The sequence below is a fragment of the Labrus bergylta genome, chromosome 12 (genome assembly GCF_963930695.1).
Source record: "Labrus bergylta chromosome 12, fLabBer1.1, whole genome shotgun sequence".
Lineage (NCBI taxonomy): Eukaryota > Metazoa > Chordata > Actinopteri > Labriformes > Labridae > Labrus > Labrus bergylta.
Window position 1 is genome coordinate 708662 of NC_089206.1, and position 20000 is coordinate 728661.

The window sequence follows — 20000 nt, forward strand, 5'->3', positions numbered from 1 at the left end:
TACAGCTCGTTAACGAGTTTCATTAAGAAGCATACAGACTCAACTGTAGATGTTGCTCCACAGCGCCCCTACTGGTCAAACACTCCAATTACAACTTTAACAAACCACATGACACATGTGGGCACCAGAGCTTCTAAAATCCTTAAAACACAGCCGACAGTGAACACATCAGAAAACTAAAAAATACTCTAACAAGGAGCACACACACAACCAATATGGGAAAAAGTAACAACGCGCACACACACACACACTCAAAGACACATACTCACTCACACACACACACACACACACACACACACACACACACACACACACACACACACACACCAACAAATCTGCAAGGACACGGGATACAGGAAGATACAAAACACTAAACTATGCCGCTTTTAACCAGTAATACTTAGTATCAGATACTTGGAACACACACACCTGACACACACACACACACACACACACACACACACACACACACACACACACACACACACACACACACACACACACACACACACACACACACACACACACACACACACACACACAGAGTGACTTACGTTTTGAGTCCTTCACAGTTTTCAGAGCTGACTGCAGACGCTCCAACATGATGGACGGTTAAAAAACTATGCAAAACTACAACAACACGTCCTGTTTTTCTGTCTGTCTATCTGTGTGTGTGTGTGTGTGTGTGTGTGTGTGTGTGTGTGTTTCTGTGTGTTTCTGTGTGTGTATGTGTGTGTGTGTGTGTTTCTGTGTGTATTTCTGTGTGTGAGGCAGGTCATCCCTCTGATGTGGACGAGTGAGACTGAGTAAGAGCTGGAGGGAGAGAAAGAGACAGCTGGGCGAGAGGGGGCGTGGCCTACAGAGAGCTGATAGTGGTGGGAGGGAACTGAAACTAACACACACACACACACACACACACACACACGCACACATGCACACACGCACACACGCAGGGAGGAATGTTAACAGGAGAGATTATTGTTAATGTGGAGAAACAGAAAAGAGAGGATGATGCATTTGAGTTCTCCCTCTCTGTGTGGTTAAACCACTCAGTGGAGCTAACTGAAGCTCAGGTGCTGCTTTAATCAACCAGACTCATCGTTACTGTATATGGACTAATTCACTGCACACACAGAGAGCTGACAGCGCCCCCTATAGGCTGCAGAGTTCCTCACAGACACATTTGTTGTACCTTTCTTGATAGTGCACTTCACACATCATACATTAAAGTGAGAAATACTAAAAAGGCAGCTCAGTTTCTGCTTCTATTGGGCTGTGTGAACTTCATCCTTCCTTGTGATATTGCCCAAGAAATTAAACCATTGTATGTGTTTTATTTCATATTTTCCTGGGAGCTCCTGAGCTGAGGATTGTTGGTGAGGACAACTTTAATGTTCAAGGCATTACAGCCTGTTTCCCTGCTGCAGAACGAACAACAGGATCGCCTTGAAACTTAGTTCCTCAGATATGGAGGAGAGGGCGGGGAGAGTGCTGCTCTTTACAAACTAAGCCTATTAAATGGGCTTCAACACTGAAAAACAGAAAAAGATTCCAGCATCCGTAACTGGTGTACCACATCAAACAGAAAAGCAGTGGCACCAAAACGCGATACCTGTGGGACGGCATAAATGACCATCTACTCTTCTCAACCACGGATCAGTCACCTGTGTTACACCTTTACACAGTTATATTCTCATTCTTAGTTTTTATACTTTTAGTGCTTATTTATTTTGTATTTAATATTATATTGTGTATATTTGCTAATATTGTGTGTTTGGATAACTTGCTTGCGAAACTTCAGATACGGCCTTTTTATCATCCAACTTAAATATTTTTACTCAGCATGTTTAAAAATAGTCCACGTTCACATGCAAAAAAAGTCATAATCAAAATAACAACTTATGACATGGTGCAACAATGCCAGCCTGTAATAAGATAGTGTACAGGACTCACCCCCATTGGTCACTTCCTGAGAGGCGATAACGAATCCAAAGCCTTCTCCCGGTCGCCTCCTCAGCTCCACCTCCACCGTCTTCGCTCCTCTTCCATCCTTGGATATTGCGCCCATTGCTCCTCCCCCTCTGACAGGAGGAGGCCCCCCCGCACTCTCCTCCACTCCCAGGAGATCCCGCGGCTCTAAAGTCAGCGTCACAGGAACCGAGTCCAGGAAGCTGGTGCTCTGGATGAGGGCCGAGGCTGGGGAGCCGTTAGGAGTCTGGGCTGGAGGGGTCCCTGAAGAAAACAAGGAGGAGGAGAGGATGATGAGAGGACGAGGAAGGGGGAGGAGTCAGAAGAATAAGGACAGGGCTAGAAGGAGGAGTTAGACTGATGAGGACTAGAGGGGGAGAAGTAGGAGGAGTCAGACTGATGAGGACAGGAGGGGGAGAAGTGGGAGGAGTCAGACTTATGAGGACAGGAGGGGGAGAAGTGGGAGGAGTCAGACTTATGAGGACAGGATGAGGAAAGTAGGAGGAGTCAGACTGATGAGGACAGGGGGGGGAGAAGTAGGAGGAGTCAGACTGATGAGGACAGGAGGGGGAGAAGTGGGAGGAGTCAGACTTATGAGGACAGGATGAGGAAAGTAGGAGGAGTCAGACTGATGAGGACAGGGGGGAGAAGTGGGAGGAGTCAGATTGATGAGGACAGGAGGGGGAGAAGTAAGAGGAGTCAGACTGATGAGGACAGGGGGGAGAAGTGGGAGGAGTCAGATTGATGAGGACAGGAGGGGGAGAAGTGGGAGGAGTCAGACTTATGAGGACAGGATGAGGAAAGTAGGAGGAGTCAGACTGATGAGGACAGGGGGAGAAGTGGGAGGAGTCAGATTGATGAGGACAGGATGAGGAAAGTAGGAGGAGTCAGACTGATGAGGACAGGAGGGGGCGAAGTGGGAGGAGTCAGATTGATGAGGACAGGAGGGGGAGAAGTGGGAGGAGTCAGATTGATGAGGACAGGAGGGGGAGAAGTGGGAGGAGTCAGACTTATGAGGACAGGATGAGGAAAGTAGGAGGAGTCAGACTGATGAGGACAGGGGGGAGAAGTGGGAGGAGTCAGATTGATGAGGACAGGATGAGGAAAGTAGGAGGAGTCAGACTGATGAGGACAGGAGGGGGAGAAGTGGGAGGAGTCAGACTTATGAGGACAGGATGAGGAAAGTAGGAGGAGTCAGACTGATGAGGACAGGAGGGGGAGAAGTGGGAGGAGTCAGATTGATGAGGACAGGAGGGGGAGAAGTGGGAGGAGTCAGATTGATGAGGACAGGAGGGGGAGAAGTGGGAGGAGTCAGACTGATGGGAGCATGCGAACAAGAAGGATGTGATCGGTGAGAAAATGACACCTGAAGGAGGTCTACGGCTTTGCACAGGCATAACAAACAGGTGTGCATTTACCTTGGTGGGTCCCTGGGGCTGGTAGGTGTCCCTCCTGGGGACTCTCCAAGACCAAGCCGGCCTGGTTGAGTGGGGGGACGCCCCCCACCAAGGCACCCGTGGACGGGGAAGGCAAGTCGGCTAAAGTTGGGGGGTGTGAGGAAGAGGGTGTGGCCTGGCTTTGCGGAGAGGGGAGGGACTTGTACATGTTGGGGGTGACGACTGGGGAAGAGAGTGGACCTGGGGGAGGACACAGGACAGATACTGGTTTTGGTGTTTCACTAAACCGATCAGAAACATGCAGGAGGATGCTGACGACAGAGGAAGTGTTAAACCGTGGTGCTGCTCGTGCTTTTATTAGTGCCAGACAAAATCAAAAAAATCATGAATGAGCAGATCGGTTTGGGTTTTGGGTTCACATGTTCATTAGTACCTCCTCTGTAGACCAGCAGGACCACCTCTCCCTGTTTGGTGTGTTCCTGCAGCACTCTCTGGACCTTAGGAAACAAATGCACCAAAATGTTATTGTTTAACAGGTTAAATGGAAACTTTTTGAAGTGCCCCGTATCCGAAATCTTTTTTTCAAACCCTCTCCGAGAGTGTACAGATATCAGGGAGTTGATTCTCTAGGAACCAGCTCTAGTTCAGGACCTGTTCAGTAAAAGTTTATCTCCTGGTTTTAATCATCTGGAGGAATTACCAATCAGACGTACAGCAGGTTAAATAAGGGATTCAAAATTCAGCTCAATGATGCCTTAAAGGCTTTATATGTGATGTTTTGATCCAGCAGATGTCGCCCTTGAGCACCAGCATGAAACCAAAACAACTCACGCTGCATTGTTGTGTTAGCATGCTAATGCTAGCGATCTTTATTATGCTGGTATCTTCACACTGCATGTAAATTTACCTGAAATGAGCGTGATCTAGAAACACAGTTAATCAGTGAGTACAGTATGTTATTCTTCTTTTCTCTAGTCCCTCAATTAAAGTGTGAAAGTGTGAAAAATCACATATTAAACCTTTAAAGCATGTACTCTCTCAAAATGTGCTCTTTTAGAATCCTGGGGTATAAAGTAAAAGACACAAAGATCAAAAAGGTTAAAGGATGCAGCGAGGTCCCGTCCGTGATGCTAGGCTTTTAACCCTGACTTCCAGTGAAGACTTTCCCAGTCAGAGATGACCTCTCTCTGCAGACATGGTCAGACTTTATCTAGCAGAAACAAACTGAGGGATTCATGTTCAGATTTACTTTACTGTGACCCTGACTAGTTGGATGTAGAATAAGTGTCTTACCTGTGAGAAGCTGAGACTCTGGACGTCCGCTCCATTTATCTTCACTATAGCGTCCCCCGGCTGCAGAGAGGGGCAGTGCCTTCGATCCCAGACTCTCCTCACCACAGCCAGCTGACCTCCTTGCCCCCCTGCTGTCACGCTGAACCCCAGCCCCCCAGTCTCGCTGCGCCCAAGGGGCACTGGTACGAGTTCTCCGCTCGGTGTCGATCCGGGCGACCCTGCTCCAAGAGGGAGCACCAGCCCCGAGTTCCCTCTGGAGGCGGGGGAGGGCGCCTGATGATTGGCCGGACAGCCGTTAAAGCCACACGTTGCAACGTCTCTGGGTGGGGTCAGGGCGAGCGATGTCTGGGGCATCGCCGGACGCTGCACAGGAGCGCCAGGAGGCATGGAGGATGTGCCGGGGTTGTTGGGAGAAGTGGGGCTGGGGGAGTTTTGGACAAGGCCCGTCTCCGGCTGAGAGAGGGGCAGTTTGGACATGATGTGGGATGACGAAGATGTCATGGGGAGCGTGGAGGAGGAGGAGATGGGGAGAGTTGATGTAGAGAGGTCGCTCTCTGAAGACTTGGAGCTCTGATGGTGGAGGAGGCTGGAGGAGGAGAGGGCGGGGAGAGTGCTGCTGTTGTAACGAATCAGAGAAGATCTGAGAGGAGGACAAGGAGCAGAGGAAAGCTTAAAAAAAGTGTTAACTTAAGGTATGTTTTTAAAACAATTACAGTTAATACTTTTAGGCTATAGTTGACTTCTGATACTACGGCTGCTGCATGTCCCTGGTTAAAGAATATGGAATAACCTTGACACCTTAGTTTGGTTCAGTGATTCAAATTTCAGTAAATTGGTCGTTTAAAGTTTAACAATGATTCTTAAACCTGATATCCGGTCAAAACTTTGGGGCTTTCGATGCAGCAAGCACATAAATAGTAACTAATCTCTGGCTAATCTTTACAAATTAAGCCTATTAAATGGGTTTCAACACTGAAAACAGAAAAAAAAATCTAGCATCCGTAACTGGTGTACCACCTCATCAATAAAAACAAAAAAGCAGTGGCACCAAACGACATCCCTGTGGGACCCCATAAATGACAATCTACTCTTCTCAATCACAGATCAGTCACCTGTGTTACACCTTTGACAGTAGAAAAACCTGCTCTACGTCACTATTGGTAACACTGCTAATGCTAACACTGAAGCTCCTCCCACCTCCGTGTTCCGACGCTGGACATGCCGCCATCAGAGTCGCTGTGATTGGCAGACGTTCTCTCTGGAAGAAGGGGTGGCCCCAGCGGGGTGTCAGAGGAAGTGGGCGTGGGTGGGCCCGTTAGACCATTCGTCATTGGCTGAGCAGTGTAGGAGGGTGGGGTTTGGCTCATTCCTAGATTTTCAGAATAAAACAATTTTATTTAAAAAAATAACTGAGTCAATGAAAATTAAATCTGGAAAGAAAGATGTTGATTTGATGGTTAGATGGACGAGTTTATCACGGACTGAGGTTTTCATGATACCAGCATTTTAAACTTCAATACAAGACCAGTTAAAATCAAACCATAGTGATTTGTGTTTTGATACCACACCATCAAAAATAGAAGTCCTGGACAACCTACATTGGGGAACTTCTTGTTTTAAATGAACAAATATTGGAAGGAAAGTCCAGCACGCTGTCTAAAATGCACAAAAACATCGGCAACATTTGGAAAAGAGGGTGAAACTGGAGAGGATGGAACACGTGGTTAGAAAAGTATCAACAATTTTGAAAACCTTTTACAGACTATAATACGTGTGTTAAAGGCTTTATATGTGATTTTTCACACTACAAATCAAGTATAGGCCTATCCTCTGAAAATAACTCTGTGAGTCATGACTGTCTACAGTGGGTGTAACACCCGAGTCCCACTGTCTGTGATGTTTTCAGAGTTTTCAGAGTCCTATCTTCACTTTGTTTACATCGCCCGGACGGCCGGCTGACTCCTCCCCTCGTGTATAAAAGTTGTTTAATTGAGGGACTAGAGAAAAGAAGAATAACATACTGTACTCACTGCTTAACTGTGTTTCTAGATCACGCTCATTTCAGGTAAATTTACATGCAGTGTGAAGATACCAGCATAATAAAGATCGCTAGCATTAGCATGCTAACACAACAATGCAGCGCGAGTTGTTTTGGTTTCATGCTGGTGCTCAAGGGCGACATCTGCTGGATCAAAACATCACATATAAAGATGTTAGAGTCTCTGATAAGATTTAAACAAGCATTTTATCTGTGAGTTTGATTTGTTACCTGGCGTGCTTCCGTTGGCGTCCAGCGGGCGGCTGTAGGTGAGGTGTGTCTGGCTGCGGGTCCCATTGGGGGGGTTGGAGGGGTTTTGTGGCTGTGAAAGGGTTAAATACAGGGTCACTATTAAAAACATTGACATTATGATATTATTAGAAACCATAAATATAAATACACTTCATACCGTCTCCAGGCTCTGTTTGGGACATCCATCAGGGTTATACAGCATGGGGTAACCTCTCCTCAGCACCACGTCCACACTCTGACCCATTGGCACCGACTTCAGCATCTCCACCACCTCCTTGTGAGAGCGCCCCAGCACACAGCTGTCGTTGATGTAGACCAGGATGTCCGCTGGAGGGCAACAGACGAGGAAACAGGGTCAGGCTACAGGTGGTTACATCACGCTGAGGCGTACAGCCGTCTGACTCTCTTTACAAAATGTTTTCATCCCAGAGTCTCGACAAAGGGATGAGAACTGACACTATGGTCGTTTTCACACACGCACTCAGTGTGAATGGAGATGGCACCAGTCTTGCAGCAGGATATGAACGTCACCACCCCTCCCCCTCCTGCTTGCTCACAGAGAATTCTCCTGAATATTTCCTGCTGCGATCTCCCAAAACTCCAGGTAAATAAATGTGGTTGTTTGTGTCCAAACACATAGCACATCCTGAAAGTGTGAACACATGTCAGGCTCCTTTACCTTCTCATTCAGTCATAGGGACGAAGTTGTGTGCTGGTCTGTTTTGAGTTTCCCTGCCTGCACCTCTTCTAGTGTACCTTTTTACTGCTTTTTAAAATGTTTGCTATCACGTTGGCTTTAAGGCATTTTATTACTGGATACTCGGAGTGTTACAATTCTACAATTCACTTATCAGACTCTTTTATCCAAAGCGATGTACATCAGAGAGTAAGAACAACACAAGCAAGGATCTAGAAAAAAGGGAACAATGTGAGTAAGAGCAAACGATCAGCTTTGAGTCTGATTGGACACACAGGTGCTGACAGGAAGTGACCAGAGGCAAAGCACAACATTGAGGGCAGTTCTTGAGAGCTCTAATCAGTATAGAAACCATCTTATAAGTCGTCGTTATCAAACAAAAACCATCGTCATTACCATCATCATCATCAATAATATGGAGACCATCATCATTAAGTTAGTAGGTATTCATGAAAGAGCTGGGTCTTTAGCTTTTTCTTAAAGGTGCAGAGAGACTCTGCAGATCACATGGAGTTTGGAAGTTCATTCCACCACCGGGGGGCGACAGAGGAGAAGAGTCTAGTCAGAGACTTAGGACCCTGTTGTGAAGGTTGGTGTTACAAGCTCTTTACAGTGTCATTCTTCTTCTCTTATGTTAACTTTGTGTGAACCTGATCGGACTGAGCTCACAAAGTCAAACTATGAGTGACTCCTTATTTACACAGTTTAATATTAAAGTCTGAGACGCTGCAGACGGTTTTCATCCATTTAAACTTGTTTGAAGTGCTGCAGAGTTTCTGGGAGATTTTCTCTGCTTTGGAGCGATGTTGAAACTCTTCTCTCTCTCTCGTTCCCAGGAGATTTCCTGAAGTGGGTGTGTGTGTGTGTGTGTGTGTGTGTGTGTGTGTGTGTGTCTGTGTGTGTTACATTCCTGACTATTTATCCTCAGTGCACGTGAGCAGGTCTAACAGTGTGGGAGAGAAAGGAGGCTGTGTGTGTGTGTCGGACAGATTAAAGAGAGAGAGAGAGTGTGTGTGTGTGTGTGTGTGTGTGTGTGTGTGTGTGTGTGTGTGTGTGTGTGTGTGTGTGTGTGTGTGTGTGTGTGTGTGTGTGTGTGTGTGTGATTAGTGGTAGATCATGAGATTGTGTCCGTGAGAAACATAAAGACCTGAGAACCAAACAGAAACATAATCCTCCAGAGAGTGAGAGCACATTATTTAGACCTCTGTGTCACAGTATTATCATAAAACTTTAAAACCAGCTAAGTGACGACGCAGAAAACATCCCTGAGCTGTCACACACTGCTGGGAGGAATCCTTTTTATACATTTGTGCAGAGACGTGGACGTGGTTTTTATAATTTCCATCTGTCATTTCTCTGAACGTCTGCTGTAAGAAGAGGAATCTAAAACAACAACCAGAAACCAGAAAGCAGAACCTGACACGTCCTGAAGTTTATCATCCCTTCCCTCCTTCCTCATCCGTTTCCTCATCCCTTCCCTCCTTCCTCTTCCCTTCCCTTCTTCCTCTTCCCTTCCCTTCTTCCTCATCCCTTCCCTCCCTACCCCCTCATCCCTTCCCTCCTTCCTCATCCCTTCCCTCCTTCCTCATCTCTTTCCTCATCCCTTCCCTTCTTCCTCATCCCTTCCCTCCTTCCTCATCCCTTCCCTCCTTCCTCATCCCTTCCCTCCTTCCTTATCCCTTCCCTCCTTCCTCATCCCTTCCCTCCTTCCTCATCCCTTCCCTCCTTCCTCATCCCTTCCCTCCTTCCTTATCCCTTCCCTCCTTCCTCATCCCTTCCCTCCTTCCTTCCCTCCTTCCCTCCTTCCTTCCCTCCTTCCTCATCGATTCCCTCCTTCCTCTTCCCTTCCCTTCCCTGCTTCCTCTTCCCTCCCCTCCTTCCTCATCCCTTCCCTTCTCTGCTTCCTCTTCCCTCCTTCCTTATCCCTTCCCTCCTTCCTCATCTCTTCCCTCCTTCCTTATCCCTTCCCTCCTTCCCCTTCCCTTCCCTTCTTCCTCATCCCTTCCCTCCCTATCCCCTCATCCCTTCCCTCCTTCCTCATCCCTTCCCTCCTTCCTTATCCCTTCCCTCCTTCCTCATCCCTGTTTTAAATCCCTGTTTTGAATGGAGTCTGGTTGCCATGGAGACGATGGTGTATTGTCATCAGTACCTGTGTTCAGTGCAGGTGGTCCTCCAGGTGTGACGCTGTACACCTGCAGGAACTCTCGGGGTCGACTTCCTCCCACAATGTTGAAGCCGAAGCCTCGGGGACCTTTGGAGAGCCGCGTGTGGATGGAGTAACCCTTCAGCTGACTCGGCTGCTCCGTGAACTCTGGGACTGGGGGGGGGACAGGTGAGCATCACAGAGCAACCAAAACAAGCCAAGACAACGTTTCTGTGGAGGGTAGAAATCACACTCCAACATTTGTTTTGATTAATCAAAAAGAAAGTTTTGACCATCCTGAGAAACTTTTATTTTATTTTGAAGAACAAGCAGCTCAAACGTGTTTCCTAATGTTCAAACACACGATGACATCAGCAGACTGATCGTTCCTCTGAAGCTGAAACCGACATGAACATTACTTTAAAGGAGCTGAAGAAGAAAACAGGATGTGAAGGTGAGTCTGTGCTGCCCCCTGCTGGCCGCCAAAATAAAAGCCCTGCACACACTGACACGAAGTCTTTCTCTGGTGCAACTAAAAAATGTTCAACCAGGAAAAAACATATTAAAATATTAAAAAAAGAATAAAAGTGAATTGAAGACGCTTTAGATTTAAATTGTTGTTTGTAAGAGCGGTAAAAAAAACAATTTAATTACAAAATGTGATGTCATTTATATCAAAGGTTAAAATAAAGAAACTGATTAATTAATGAATTATAACAAATCAAACAAGTAAATAAGATCTTAAATAAATAAATAACAGTAATAATACAAATGAAAAATATCTGATTTAATGTCCTGTCTTAATCTACATAAAAACCATCAACAGTTAATTAATTAAATAATTAATGAATCAATGAATTGATCAGACTCACGTTCTGTACAGGAAGTCGTCTCTTTGTTCTGAGTTCGAGGATCCAGCCAGCTGGTGGTTTTTGAGTTATGACTGAAAGAGAGATGACATCATCATCAACATCAGAGCTGGGGATCGAACCCTCGACCTTCAGGTTGATAGACGACTGACTCTACCACTGAGCCACAGCCGCCCCATCATCATAATCATCACTACCAGTATAATACATCTATGATCAAATGCATTCTGGGTAATGTAGGAGCAGTTAAACTACACATTTTAAATGTGATGTTTTCTCTTCCTGGTTTCTTATCGCAGAAACAGGAAACGGTCACTGATGATGTCACAGTGTGGAGAGTCTGATGTTTTCACACTTCTTCATTTCATTTTACTTGAATGTGTTTTTCAAACTTTGAGTTTCTTACTCGATGTAATACGGCTCTCCTGAATCACTGAAGGCCAGCTCCCAGTTCTCAGGCAGCGGTCCTCCTCCTCCTCCTCCTCCTCCTCCTCCTCCTACTCCTCCTCCTCCTCCTCCTGCTCTTCCTCTCCCCACGCCTCGCACTCCTCCGTTCTCCACTCCGTCACGACTCACTACTGCCGACTCCCATGATTGGCTGAGAGGCAAGGTCTTGGGCGGGGCTCCAGCTGAACCCGCTGAGGGAGAGAAGAGAGAGAGAGAGAGAGAGAGAGAGAGAGAGAGGGTCAGGTTAGATATCACACACACACACACACACACACACACACACACACACACTGAATATATTTTGGCTCAAACTGAAAGAGAAGCTGCTGAAGTCACAAATTCATCAAATCATCAGTTTTGGACAAAATTCAATTTTTATTTGGACCAAAAAAAAATGTCCTTAGATTCCCAAAAAACATTTGATGTCTAAAAGAAACGTCTCCGTGTCCCTCCTTTAAAAACAGATCGTCACTTCACGCCTCAAAAATATCTGAAGAAACTTTCCAGAAGACTCGTTTCATTTTAAATATATCTTTACTTTATAAAAGAACTCAAACACAATATGTGGTGTGTGTGTGTGTGTCTGTGTCTGTGTGTGTGTGTGTCTGTGTCTGTGTCTGTGTGTGTGTGTGTGTGTGTGTGTGTGTGTCTGTGTGTGTGTGTGTGTGTGTGTGTGTCTGTGTCTGTGTGTGTGTGTGTGTGTGTGTGTGTGTGTTAGTGTGTGTGTGTGTGTGTGTGTGTGTGTCTGTGTGTGTGTGTGTGTGTGTGTGTGTGTGTGTGTCTGTGTGTGTGTGTGTGTGTGTGTGTGTCTGTGTCTGTGTGTGTGTGTGTGTGTGTGTGTGTGTGTCTGTGTGTGTGTGTGTGTGTGTGTCTGTGTCTGTGTGTGTGTGTGTGTGTGTGTGTGTGTGTGTGTTAGTGTGTGTGTGTGTGTGTGTGTGTGTGTGTGTGTGTCTGTGTCTGTGTCTGTGTCTGTGTGTGTGTGTGTGTGTGTGTCTGTGTCTGTGTGTGTGTGTGTGTGTGTGTGTGTGTGTGTTAGTGTGTGTGTGTGTGTGTGTGTGTGTGTGTGTGTGTGTGTCTGTGTGTGTGTGTGTGTGTGTGTGTGTGTCTGTGTGTGTGTGTGTGTGTGTGTCTGTGTGTGTGTGTGTGTGTGTGTGTGTGTGTGTTAGTGTGTGTGTGTGTGTGTGTGTGTGTGTGTGTGTGTGTGTGTGTGTCTGTGTCTGTGTGTGTGTGTGTGTGTGTGTGTGTGTCTGTGTGTGTGTGTGTGTGTGTGTGTCTGTGTCTGTGTGTGTGTGTGTGTGTGTGTGTGTGTGTTAGTGTGTGTGTGTGTGTGTGTGTGTGTCTGTGTCTGTGTCTGTGTCTGTGTGTGTGTGTGTGTGTGTGTGTGTGTGTGTCTGTGTGTGTGTCTGTGTCTGTGTCTGTGTGTGTGTGTGTGTGTGTGTGTGTGTGTGTCTGTGTGTGTGTGTGTGTGTGTGTGTGTGTGTGTGTGTGTGTGTCTGTGTCTGTGTCTGTGTGTGTGTGTGTGTGTGTGTGTGTGTGTGTCTGTGTGTGTGTCTGTGTCTGTGTCTGTGTGTGTGTGTGTGTGTGTGTGTGTGTGTGTCTGTGTCTGTGTGTGTGTGTGTGTGTGTCTGTGTCTGTGTCTGTGTCTGTGTGTGTGTGTGTGTGTGTGTGTGTGTGTGTGTCTGTGTGTGTGTGTGTGTGTGTGTGTGTGTACCTGACAGCCCGCTGTCCTCCTCACTGTTGTCTCCCTCCTCCACAGCTTTCTCCAGGTTGCTCAGAGATTTGCTCCTCGTCCTGAAGTTCCTCAGCAGGTTTCGATGTTCCTGGTACGTGATTGGTGGACTCTCCGGACCGATGTGGACTGGGCGGGGCGTCCCGTAGTAGTTCCCTGTGATTATGAAATCTAAATATCATATCTCATCTGGGGGTAAAAACAGCTGTGAGCGCCTGTAGAGCGAGGCTCCTGGATGAGGACGAGGGGAAATGACCTTCTTGATCTGATTGGCTGCTTCTACAGAAAAGTGACATTGACGAACGCTCAGACTCCGTGTCTTTAGCCCAAACCACTTCCTGTTTCTGGGTGTAAAAGAAGAATGTGCAACTTTTTGATCCAATAGATGTCGCCCTTCAGCTCCAACATGAAACCAAAACAAACTTCCTGTTAGGCCACACCTCCTCCAGAGACACACCTCCAACCCCTCTCCACTTACGTTCACACGAAGGCGTTCTCAATTAGAACTCACCGTAATTAAACACCATTAACCTCTACGATCACCTGTGTCCTGCATTGTTGTGTTAGCATGCTAATGTTAGCACTCTTTAGTTAGCTCGTAGCTTCACATTGTTGTGTTAGCATGCTAATGTTAGCGCTCTGTAGTTAGCTCGTAGCTTCACATTGTTGTGTTAGCATGCTAATGTTAGCGCTCTTTAGTCAGTTCGTAGCTTCACATTGTTGTGTTAGCATGCTAATGTTAGCGCTCTGTAGTTAGCTCGTAGCTTCACATTGTTGTGTCAGCATGCTAATGTTAGCGCTCTTTAGTTAGCTCGTAGCTTCACATTGTTGTGTCAGCATGCTAATGTTAGCGCTCTTTAGTTAGCTCGTAGCTTCACATTGTTGTGTTAGCATGCTAATGTTAGCGCTCTTTAGTTAGCTCGTAGCTTCACATTGTTGTGTTAGCATGCTAATGTTAGCGCTCTTTAGTTAGCTCGTAGCTTCACATTGTTGTGTTAGCATGCTAATGTTAGCGCTCTTTAGTTAGCTGGTAGCTTCACATTTCATGTAAACTGACACAGAATGAGCGTGATCTAAAAACTCTTACTAACATCCAAATAATCAGTGAGTATGTTCTTCTTCTTCTCTCTAGTTCTTGACTAAAACAGCTTTTATACACAAGGGGAGGAGCCGGCCGTCCCGTCCACGTAAACACGGCTCTGACAACAACACAGCCAGCGGGACTCGAGCTTCTCCCTCATTGTAGACAGTCAGGACTCAGAGACACATTTACACAGGACAGACTTTATGATTTATTGATGTGGAACATGTCGATTATTCTAACTTTAAGCTCATGTCCTAACTTTCCATCTATCACGTTATTTCAAAATTAAAGCAAACAGTAAGTGAATTACTCTCAGCTTAAGACCGGACATTCAAAATAAAAGCCTCACAAAAACTCTTTTTAAATGCAAAATAACGGAATATCAAACATGTGATTAAAATTTGGATTAATCGTGATTAAAGATGATCCCTAATGAGAAATGCAGAACGGACGTGATTACATAAAAGAAATAAAAACAACCTTTAGTTTGAAAAGGCGTTTTATCTGACGAATGAAAGCGTTTGAGGATCAACAGTGAGACGACAGAGGTCAACCTTTCTCTATTTAAAAGTCGCTCACTGTCATTATTTGTTTAGTGTGAACACGGATTTAAATATGTGTGAATTCAGTTTCTATTTTGGTCTCATTAATCCCGTCAGATTAAGACTGAAGTGAGCGAGGGCGAGAGACACAGGGAGTGTTAAAGAGAGAGAGAGATGTAGGACAGAGCGAGGCACGTTTAAGGTTCAGAGGATTAGAGACATTAAATCCTCTTTTCCTCCAAAAACGCTGTTAAAAAAAAAAAAAACTCAATCAGCACATTTACTGCACACTGAAAAAAATGTTACAAAAAAACCTTCTTACATCTCCAAAAGTAGAATTGATCAAATGGAGTTTAGTATCATCTCTGAATGTGTTTAAAGGGACAGTCTGCTGTTTTTGTTTTGTTGTCTTTTTTGCAGTGTAAATGATTAAAGGTGCGTTTGTTTTTGTCACCTTTGAACTTGCCACTCTCCAGCAGAGCTCCGGACTCCTCCAGGGAGAAAAACTCCTCGATGGACACGAAGTTGTAGTCCACACCTGAGATCTCCCCGTCCCGAGGCTGCCGGGTCGTACCTGCAAGAGAGGACAGCGTGATGTCATCACTGAGGGACAGACGTGTAGTCCTGACGCAGACTGAGGACTACAACACACAGAGGTCATCGCTGACTGACGAACAACGAGTGAAATCAGAAAAGAATTTATTTTGTTTTAATATTTTACAAGGTTTGATATTTACACTTCTGCCTGTGTTTGAGGAGGTCTCACTCTGTCAGATTTTGTGGAGACTAAAACTTGCATGTGTGTTTCATTAAACAAACAAGAATATCACTAAAGATTGAGACAAAATGATGGCGTGCAAAGGGTGAAACGCACGCACACGGCTCGCAAACTTCACCGCTCTGACTGCAGCACCTACAATACCACACACACACACACACACAAACACACACACACACACTCACACCCTGCACGTCCTGTAATCATTAACAAAGATCATCAACACTCGAACAGTTTGTTTGAGTTCTCACTCGGGTTGAACTTTAACCATCAGCTTTGAAAAGGAAAAAATCCACTTATTGTATTGTTTTCACCCTGTGACCACAAAGCCATGATGTTGTGTTCTCTGTGTGTGTGTGCAGGTGTGTGTGTGTGCAGGTGTGTGTGTGTGTGTGTGTGTGTGTGTGTGTGTGCAGGTGTGTGTGTGTGTGTGTGCAGGTGTGTGTGTGTGTGCAGGTGTGTGTGTGTGTGTGTGTGCAGGTGTGTGTGTGTGTGTGTGCAGGTGTGTGTGTGTGTGCAGGTGTGTGTGTGTGTGTGCAGGTGTGTGTGTGTGTGTGTGTGTGTGTGTGTGTGTGCAGGTGTGTGTGTGTGTGTGTGTGTGTGTGTGTGTGTGTGTGTGTGTGTGCAGGTGTGTGTCTTACAGGGGACAGCTCTCAGGTACAGGTTCTCTCTGATGAGCTGCTGCAGCTGACTGTCCATGGAGCCCGGAGTGAAACACTTGCTGAGGTACAACCTGAGGTCCTTACAGAGGGACGAACCTGAAACACAAACACACGCACGCACGCACGCACGCACGCACGCACACACACACACACACACACACACACACACACACACACACACACACACACACACAGGTGATGTCATCAGAATGAATGGGCACATTGGTGTTGAGACATAAATATTGGAATAGAATCACCGTCGACATGCTTAAAGTCTGAAATGTCCCAGGTTGACTGCAGTCGTACTGAGCATGTGCAGAACAGTGTGTGTGTGTGTGTGTGTGTGTGTGTGTGTGTGTGTGTGTGTGTGTGTGTGTGTGTGTGTGTGTGTGTGTGTGTGTGTGAGAGTGTGAGTGTGTGTGTGTCTGTGTGTGTGAGTGTGTGTTTAATCGTGCCTGCTGACCTGGCGAGACGGTCTTGATTCTGATTGGATGAGGACAGGAGTTGAGGACTCCTCTGACATCACCGAGGGTCATCCCTAACACGGGCGTTCCCCCGATCTCCAAGATGATGTCGCTCACCGTGGCCCCGCCCCCGTGAGCTGCAGTGACGAAGGGGAACTCGCCGTAGTCGGCCCCGCCCCCGATGGCCAGACCGAGCTCTCCGGAGCCGCCGCCCAGCGGGACGAAGCTCTCCTGCACCTGAGGACAAAGACGGAGGAGATGGCGGGTGAGCTGACCGTTCAGCTTCTCACTGATTGGTTAAATCATATGAATGTATATTCACCTTGGAGCGCCAGTGCAGCTTCTTCACCGTCGCTTTAGACATGGCGGCCGAGCTGCAGACAGGAAGTAGAAACAAAATTACTGAGCATGCTCGAGAAGTTTGTGACCTTCTTGCAGTCTTTGTGAGGAGCCTCTTTTACTTCTCATAGGCTCCTCCCCCCTCTCTGCGCATCTAAAAAAACTATTTTTAAATCCTCACTGCTGCACTAGAAAGCTTCCTTCTCCCCTCGTTAGGAGTCAAGGAGACGAGGACTTTGTGTACATCTTTTGATTCCTAGCTAGGAGGCGTTCTCTTCCTCCTCACATCCTCATTAGAAACTTTCTTTGACTTCCTCTGCGTCTTTCAACCGAACTCCAGAGTCAGAGAATCAGTCATCTTTAAATCAGACCCCGCAGTCATGTATTTCAGTTTTGAAGTCGTCTCCATGGCAACAGAGGAACGTCGTGAGGAAGTGTCGAATCAGCAGAGAACAGCTTCCTGTGTTCTCGTCCATCGACTCATCACCGACTCACGCTTCAGACACACAGAACAGCAGATGGTGGCAGACAGCGGGGAGCCACACACACACACACACACACACACACACACACACACACACACACACACACACACACACACACACACACACACACACACACACACACACACACACACACACACACACACACACACACACACACACACACACACACACACACACACACACACACACACACACACACATACACACACATACACACACAAACAAAACATGGAAACACAAACATAGGCAGACCGGCCACTGACACCATTCCATTTATACACAATCAGACCCACAGGGAAACACACACACACACACACACACACACACACACACACACACACACACACTCTGCTAGATGCTGTGTGTGCATGTATGTGTGTGTGTGTGTGTGTGTGTGCACGTGTGTGTGTGTGTGTGCGTGTGTGTGCGCATTAAATATGGACGAGCATATGTGAAGGTGGGAGTCAGAGCACAAACAAACAACAAAGTCTCCGAGCACAGACGCAGATTATCTGAGAGTTAAAATTCAACTGATGAAAAACAAAAGAGAGGAAACTTTCTAGTAAGTGAGGAAGTGAGGAAGCATCCTTATAAGACGGCATGGAAGGAAGGATACATCCTCATTAAGGAAGTGAGGAAAACAATGATGCTGAAAAAGAGCGGCTGAACGCTGTAATGAAAACAAACAAGGAGGGAAAAAAGCCTCCTAACGACACAATCTAAAGAAATAAGTAAGGAAGCAAGGAAGCAAGGATGCGTCTTAGGTTTCAGAGAAAGTAAGGACTGTTTTAGTTTTGTAGCGTGGGGGTAACTAATCTTCCTGGGGGTAATATACGCTAAGAAAGAAAAGAGGGACTGTGTTGAGGAGTAGATCCTGAATATGTAGGAAGGAGAAAAAGCATCGACTTTGCCAGTTAGGTAGGTTTTTAAACTGGGAGAAGAAGAAGGGACCTTATTATCTATTGAGGCCAAGAGGAAGTTATGAAGGGTCCTGCTTAGGTTACTAGGAGGCACAGAAGTGTCCTTATCGTCAATTGACGACAGGAGATGATCTAGTGTCCTACTGATGTAATGAAGAAATTTGGGATGGGGTTAGGAGATTTCTAGAGGTTACACCAGGAGGAAAAGAAGCAACATAGTGATGGAATAAGGAAGTGAAGTATCATCCTCTATGATGTAATGAGGAGGTAAAGAAGCATCCTTGTTATGTGATGAGGAGATGAGAAGCTTCCTTGTGATGTAATTAAGTGTTAAACAGGCAAACTAGTGAAGTAATAAGGACATAGAAAAGCATCCTAGTGATGCAAGTCAGACACAAGGAAGTAAAGTATTCTCCTCGTGAAGAAATTAGGAGGCAAACTACTGATGTAATAAGGAGGTAAGGACACTTCCTAGTGATGTAATGAGGAGAAAAGGAAGCATCACAGCCTGAAATTGAATACTTGAGGAGATAAATGAGTGTCCTTATTCTATCCAACTAGGAGATGAGAAGTTAAACATGCACCCTAGTGATGTAATAAGGAGGTAAAGAATCATCCTAGTGTTGTGATGATGGGATCAAGGAGATAAAGAAGTGTCCTAGTGATGTAGTAAGGAGGTAAAGAAGCATCCTTATCGTGTTAAGTATTGAGGTGATAAGGATGTATCCTTTCCTTGGTTCAGGAGACGAGGTCTGTGAATCCTGGAGGGCGGGGGGGTCTCTCAGCAGGAGACAGGATGTTTATTGAACCTGTCACAGTAAGAGCTCGACATGTGCTGCTATTAACACATCATTAACACACGCTCGATCGCCCCTCTCTCTCTCTCTCTCTCTCTCTGTCACTTCCTGTCTGTCACCGCTTTCCTTTCAGTTAATTCAGTCGTCAAAATAAAAGACTTTTACAACATTTAATGATCCATTACATGAACCCAACTTCCTGTGGAGAGTGTGTGTGTGTGTGTGTGTGTGTGTGTGGCGTACCTCTACAGATGGGTTCGTGTGTGTTCAGCTGTCATTTCCAAACTAACTCGGAGTTTCTGTTAGTTTCTCTCTCTCTCCTATTTCCCCGTTATGTCACTCGCCCAACGTCCTTCTCTCTGTGTTTTCCTTCACTTTCTCTATCTCTCGCTCGCCCGCTCTCTCTCTCTCTCGCTCGCCCGCTCGCTCTCTCTCTCTGATAAGACGGTCAGAGTACAGAGTGTGATGTAAGTCAGAGTGTGTTTAGGGAGTGGACCGAATCTCTCTCTGTATGCACACCGTTTGAAGGAATGTGTGTGTGTGTGCGTGTGTGTGTGTGTGTGTGTGTGTGTGTGTGTGTGTGTGTGTGTTCCTTTGTGTGCTCATGTGATCGGTGTGTTTGTTTTTTCGTTTATCTACACTGACCACTTGTGAATCGTAAAGCTGTTTGAACTTAAATACGTTTTTATGTAAAATAAATGGTCATGCAGCGATCACAGAGAATAAAGGTCACCACCCCCTCCCACTGGCCCCTCCCACTGGCCCCTCCCACTGGCCCCTCCCACTGGCTCCAGGTGAATTCTCCTGATTATATCCTGCTGTGTTCTCACATCAGCTCACTCTGACTTTCTGCAGAATAAATACGAGGAGGCTGGAGGAGAAACTCAGAGTGAAGAGAGAAACATTCAGATGTTTGAGTGATCACATGACGCTCAGAGTGAAGAGAGAAACATTCAGATGTTTGAGTGATCACATGACGCTCAGAGTGAAGAGAGAAACATTCAGATGTTTGAGTGATCACATGACGCTCAGAGTGAAGAGAGAAACATTCAGATGTTTGAGTGATCACATGACG

At 46.1% G+C, this 20000-nt stretch overlaps 1 protein-coding gene across 5 annotated transcripts in view; it reads right to left on the reverse strand.

Moving 5' to 3' along the window:
• magixa (MAGI family member, X-linked a) overlaps positions 1–20000 on the reverse strand; it is a 46095-nt gene that overhangs the window by 13586 nt on the left and 12509 nt on the right. For 4 of the 5 annotated variants that reach the window (XM_065961036.1, XM_065961034.1, XM_065961038.1 and 1 more), the window contains exons 2-16: positions 16686–16737; positions 16363–16600; positions 15879–15995; positions 14914–15033; positions 12816–12989; positions 11064–11295; positions 10661–10731; positions 9795–9962; positions 7106–7275; positions 6928–7018; positions 5856–6027; positions 4659–5298; positions 3799–3862; positions 3387–3605; positions 1954–2232 (exon numbers count right to left, since the gene is read on the reverse strand). In XM_065961036.1, the coding sequence (XP_065817108.1) occupies positions 1954–2232; positions 3387–3605; positions 3799–3862; positions 4659–5298; positions 5856–6027; positions 6928–7018; positions 7106–7275; positions 9795–9962; positions 10661–10731; positions 11064–11295; positions 12816–12989; positions 14914–15033; positions 15879–15995; positions 16363–16600; positions 16686–16727 (2797 nt within the window). In that variant the 5' untranslated portion in view covers positions 16728–16737. Of the gene's footprint in view, positions 1–1953; positions 2233–3386; positions 3606–3798; positions 3863–4658; positions 5299–5855; positions 6028–6927; positions 7019–7105; positions 7276–9794; positions 9963–10660; positions 10732–11063; positions 11296–12815; positions 12990–14913; positions 15034–15878; positions 15996–16362; positions 16601–16685; positions 16738–19168; positions 19607–20000 lie in introns of those variants that run through there. The other variant, XM_065961035.1, reaches the window with a different exon arrangement.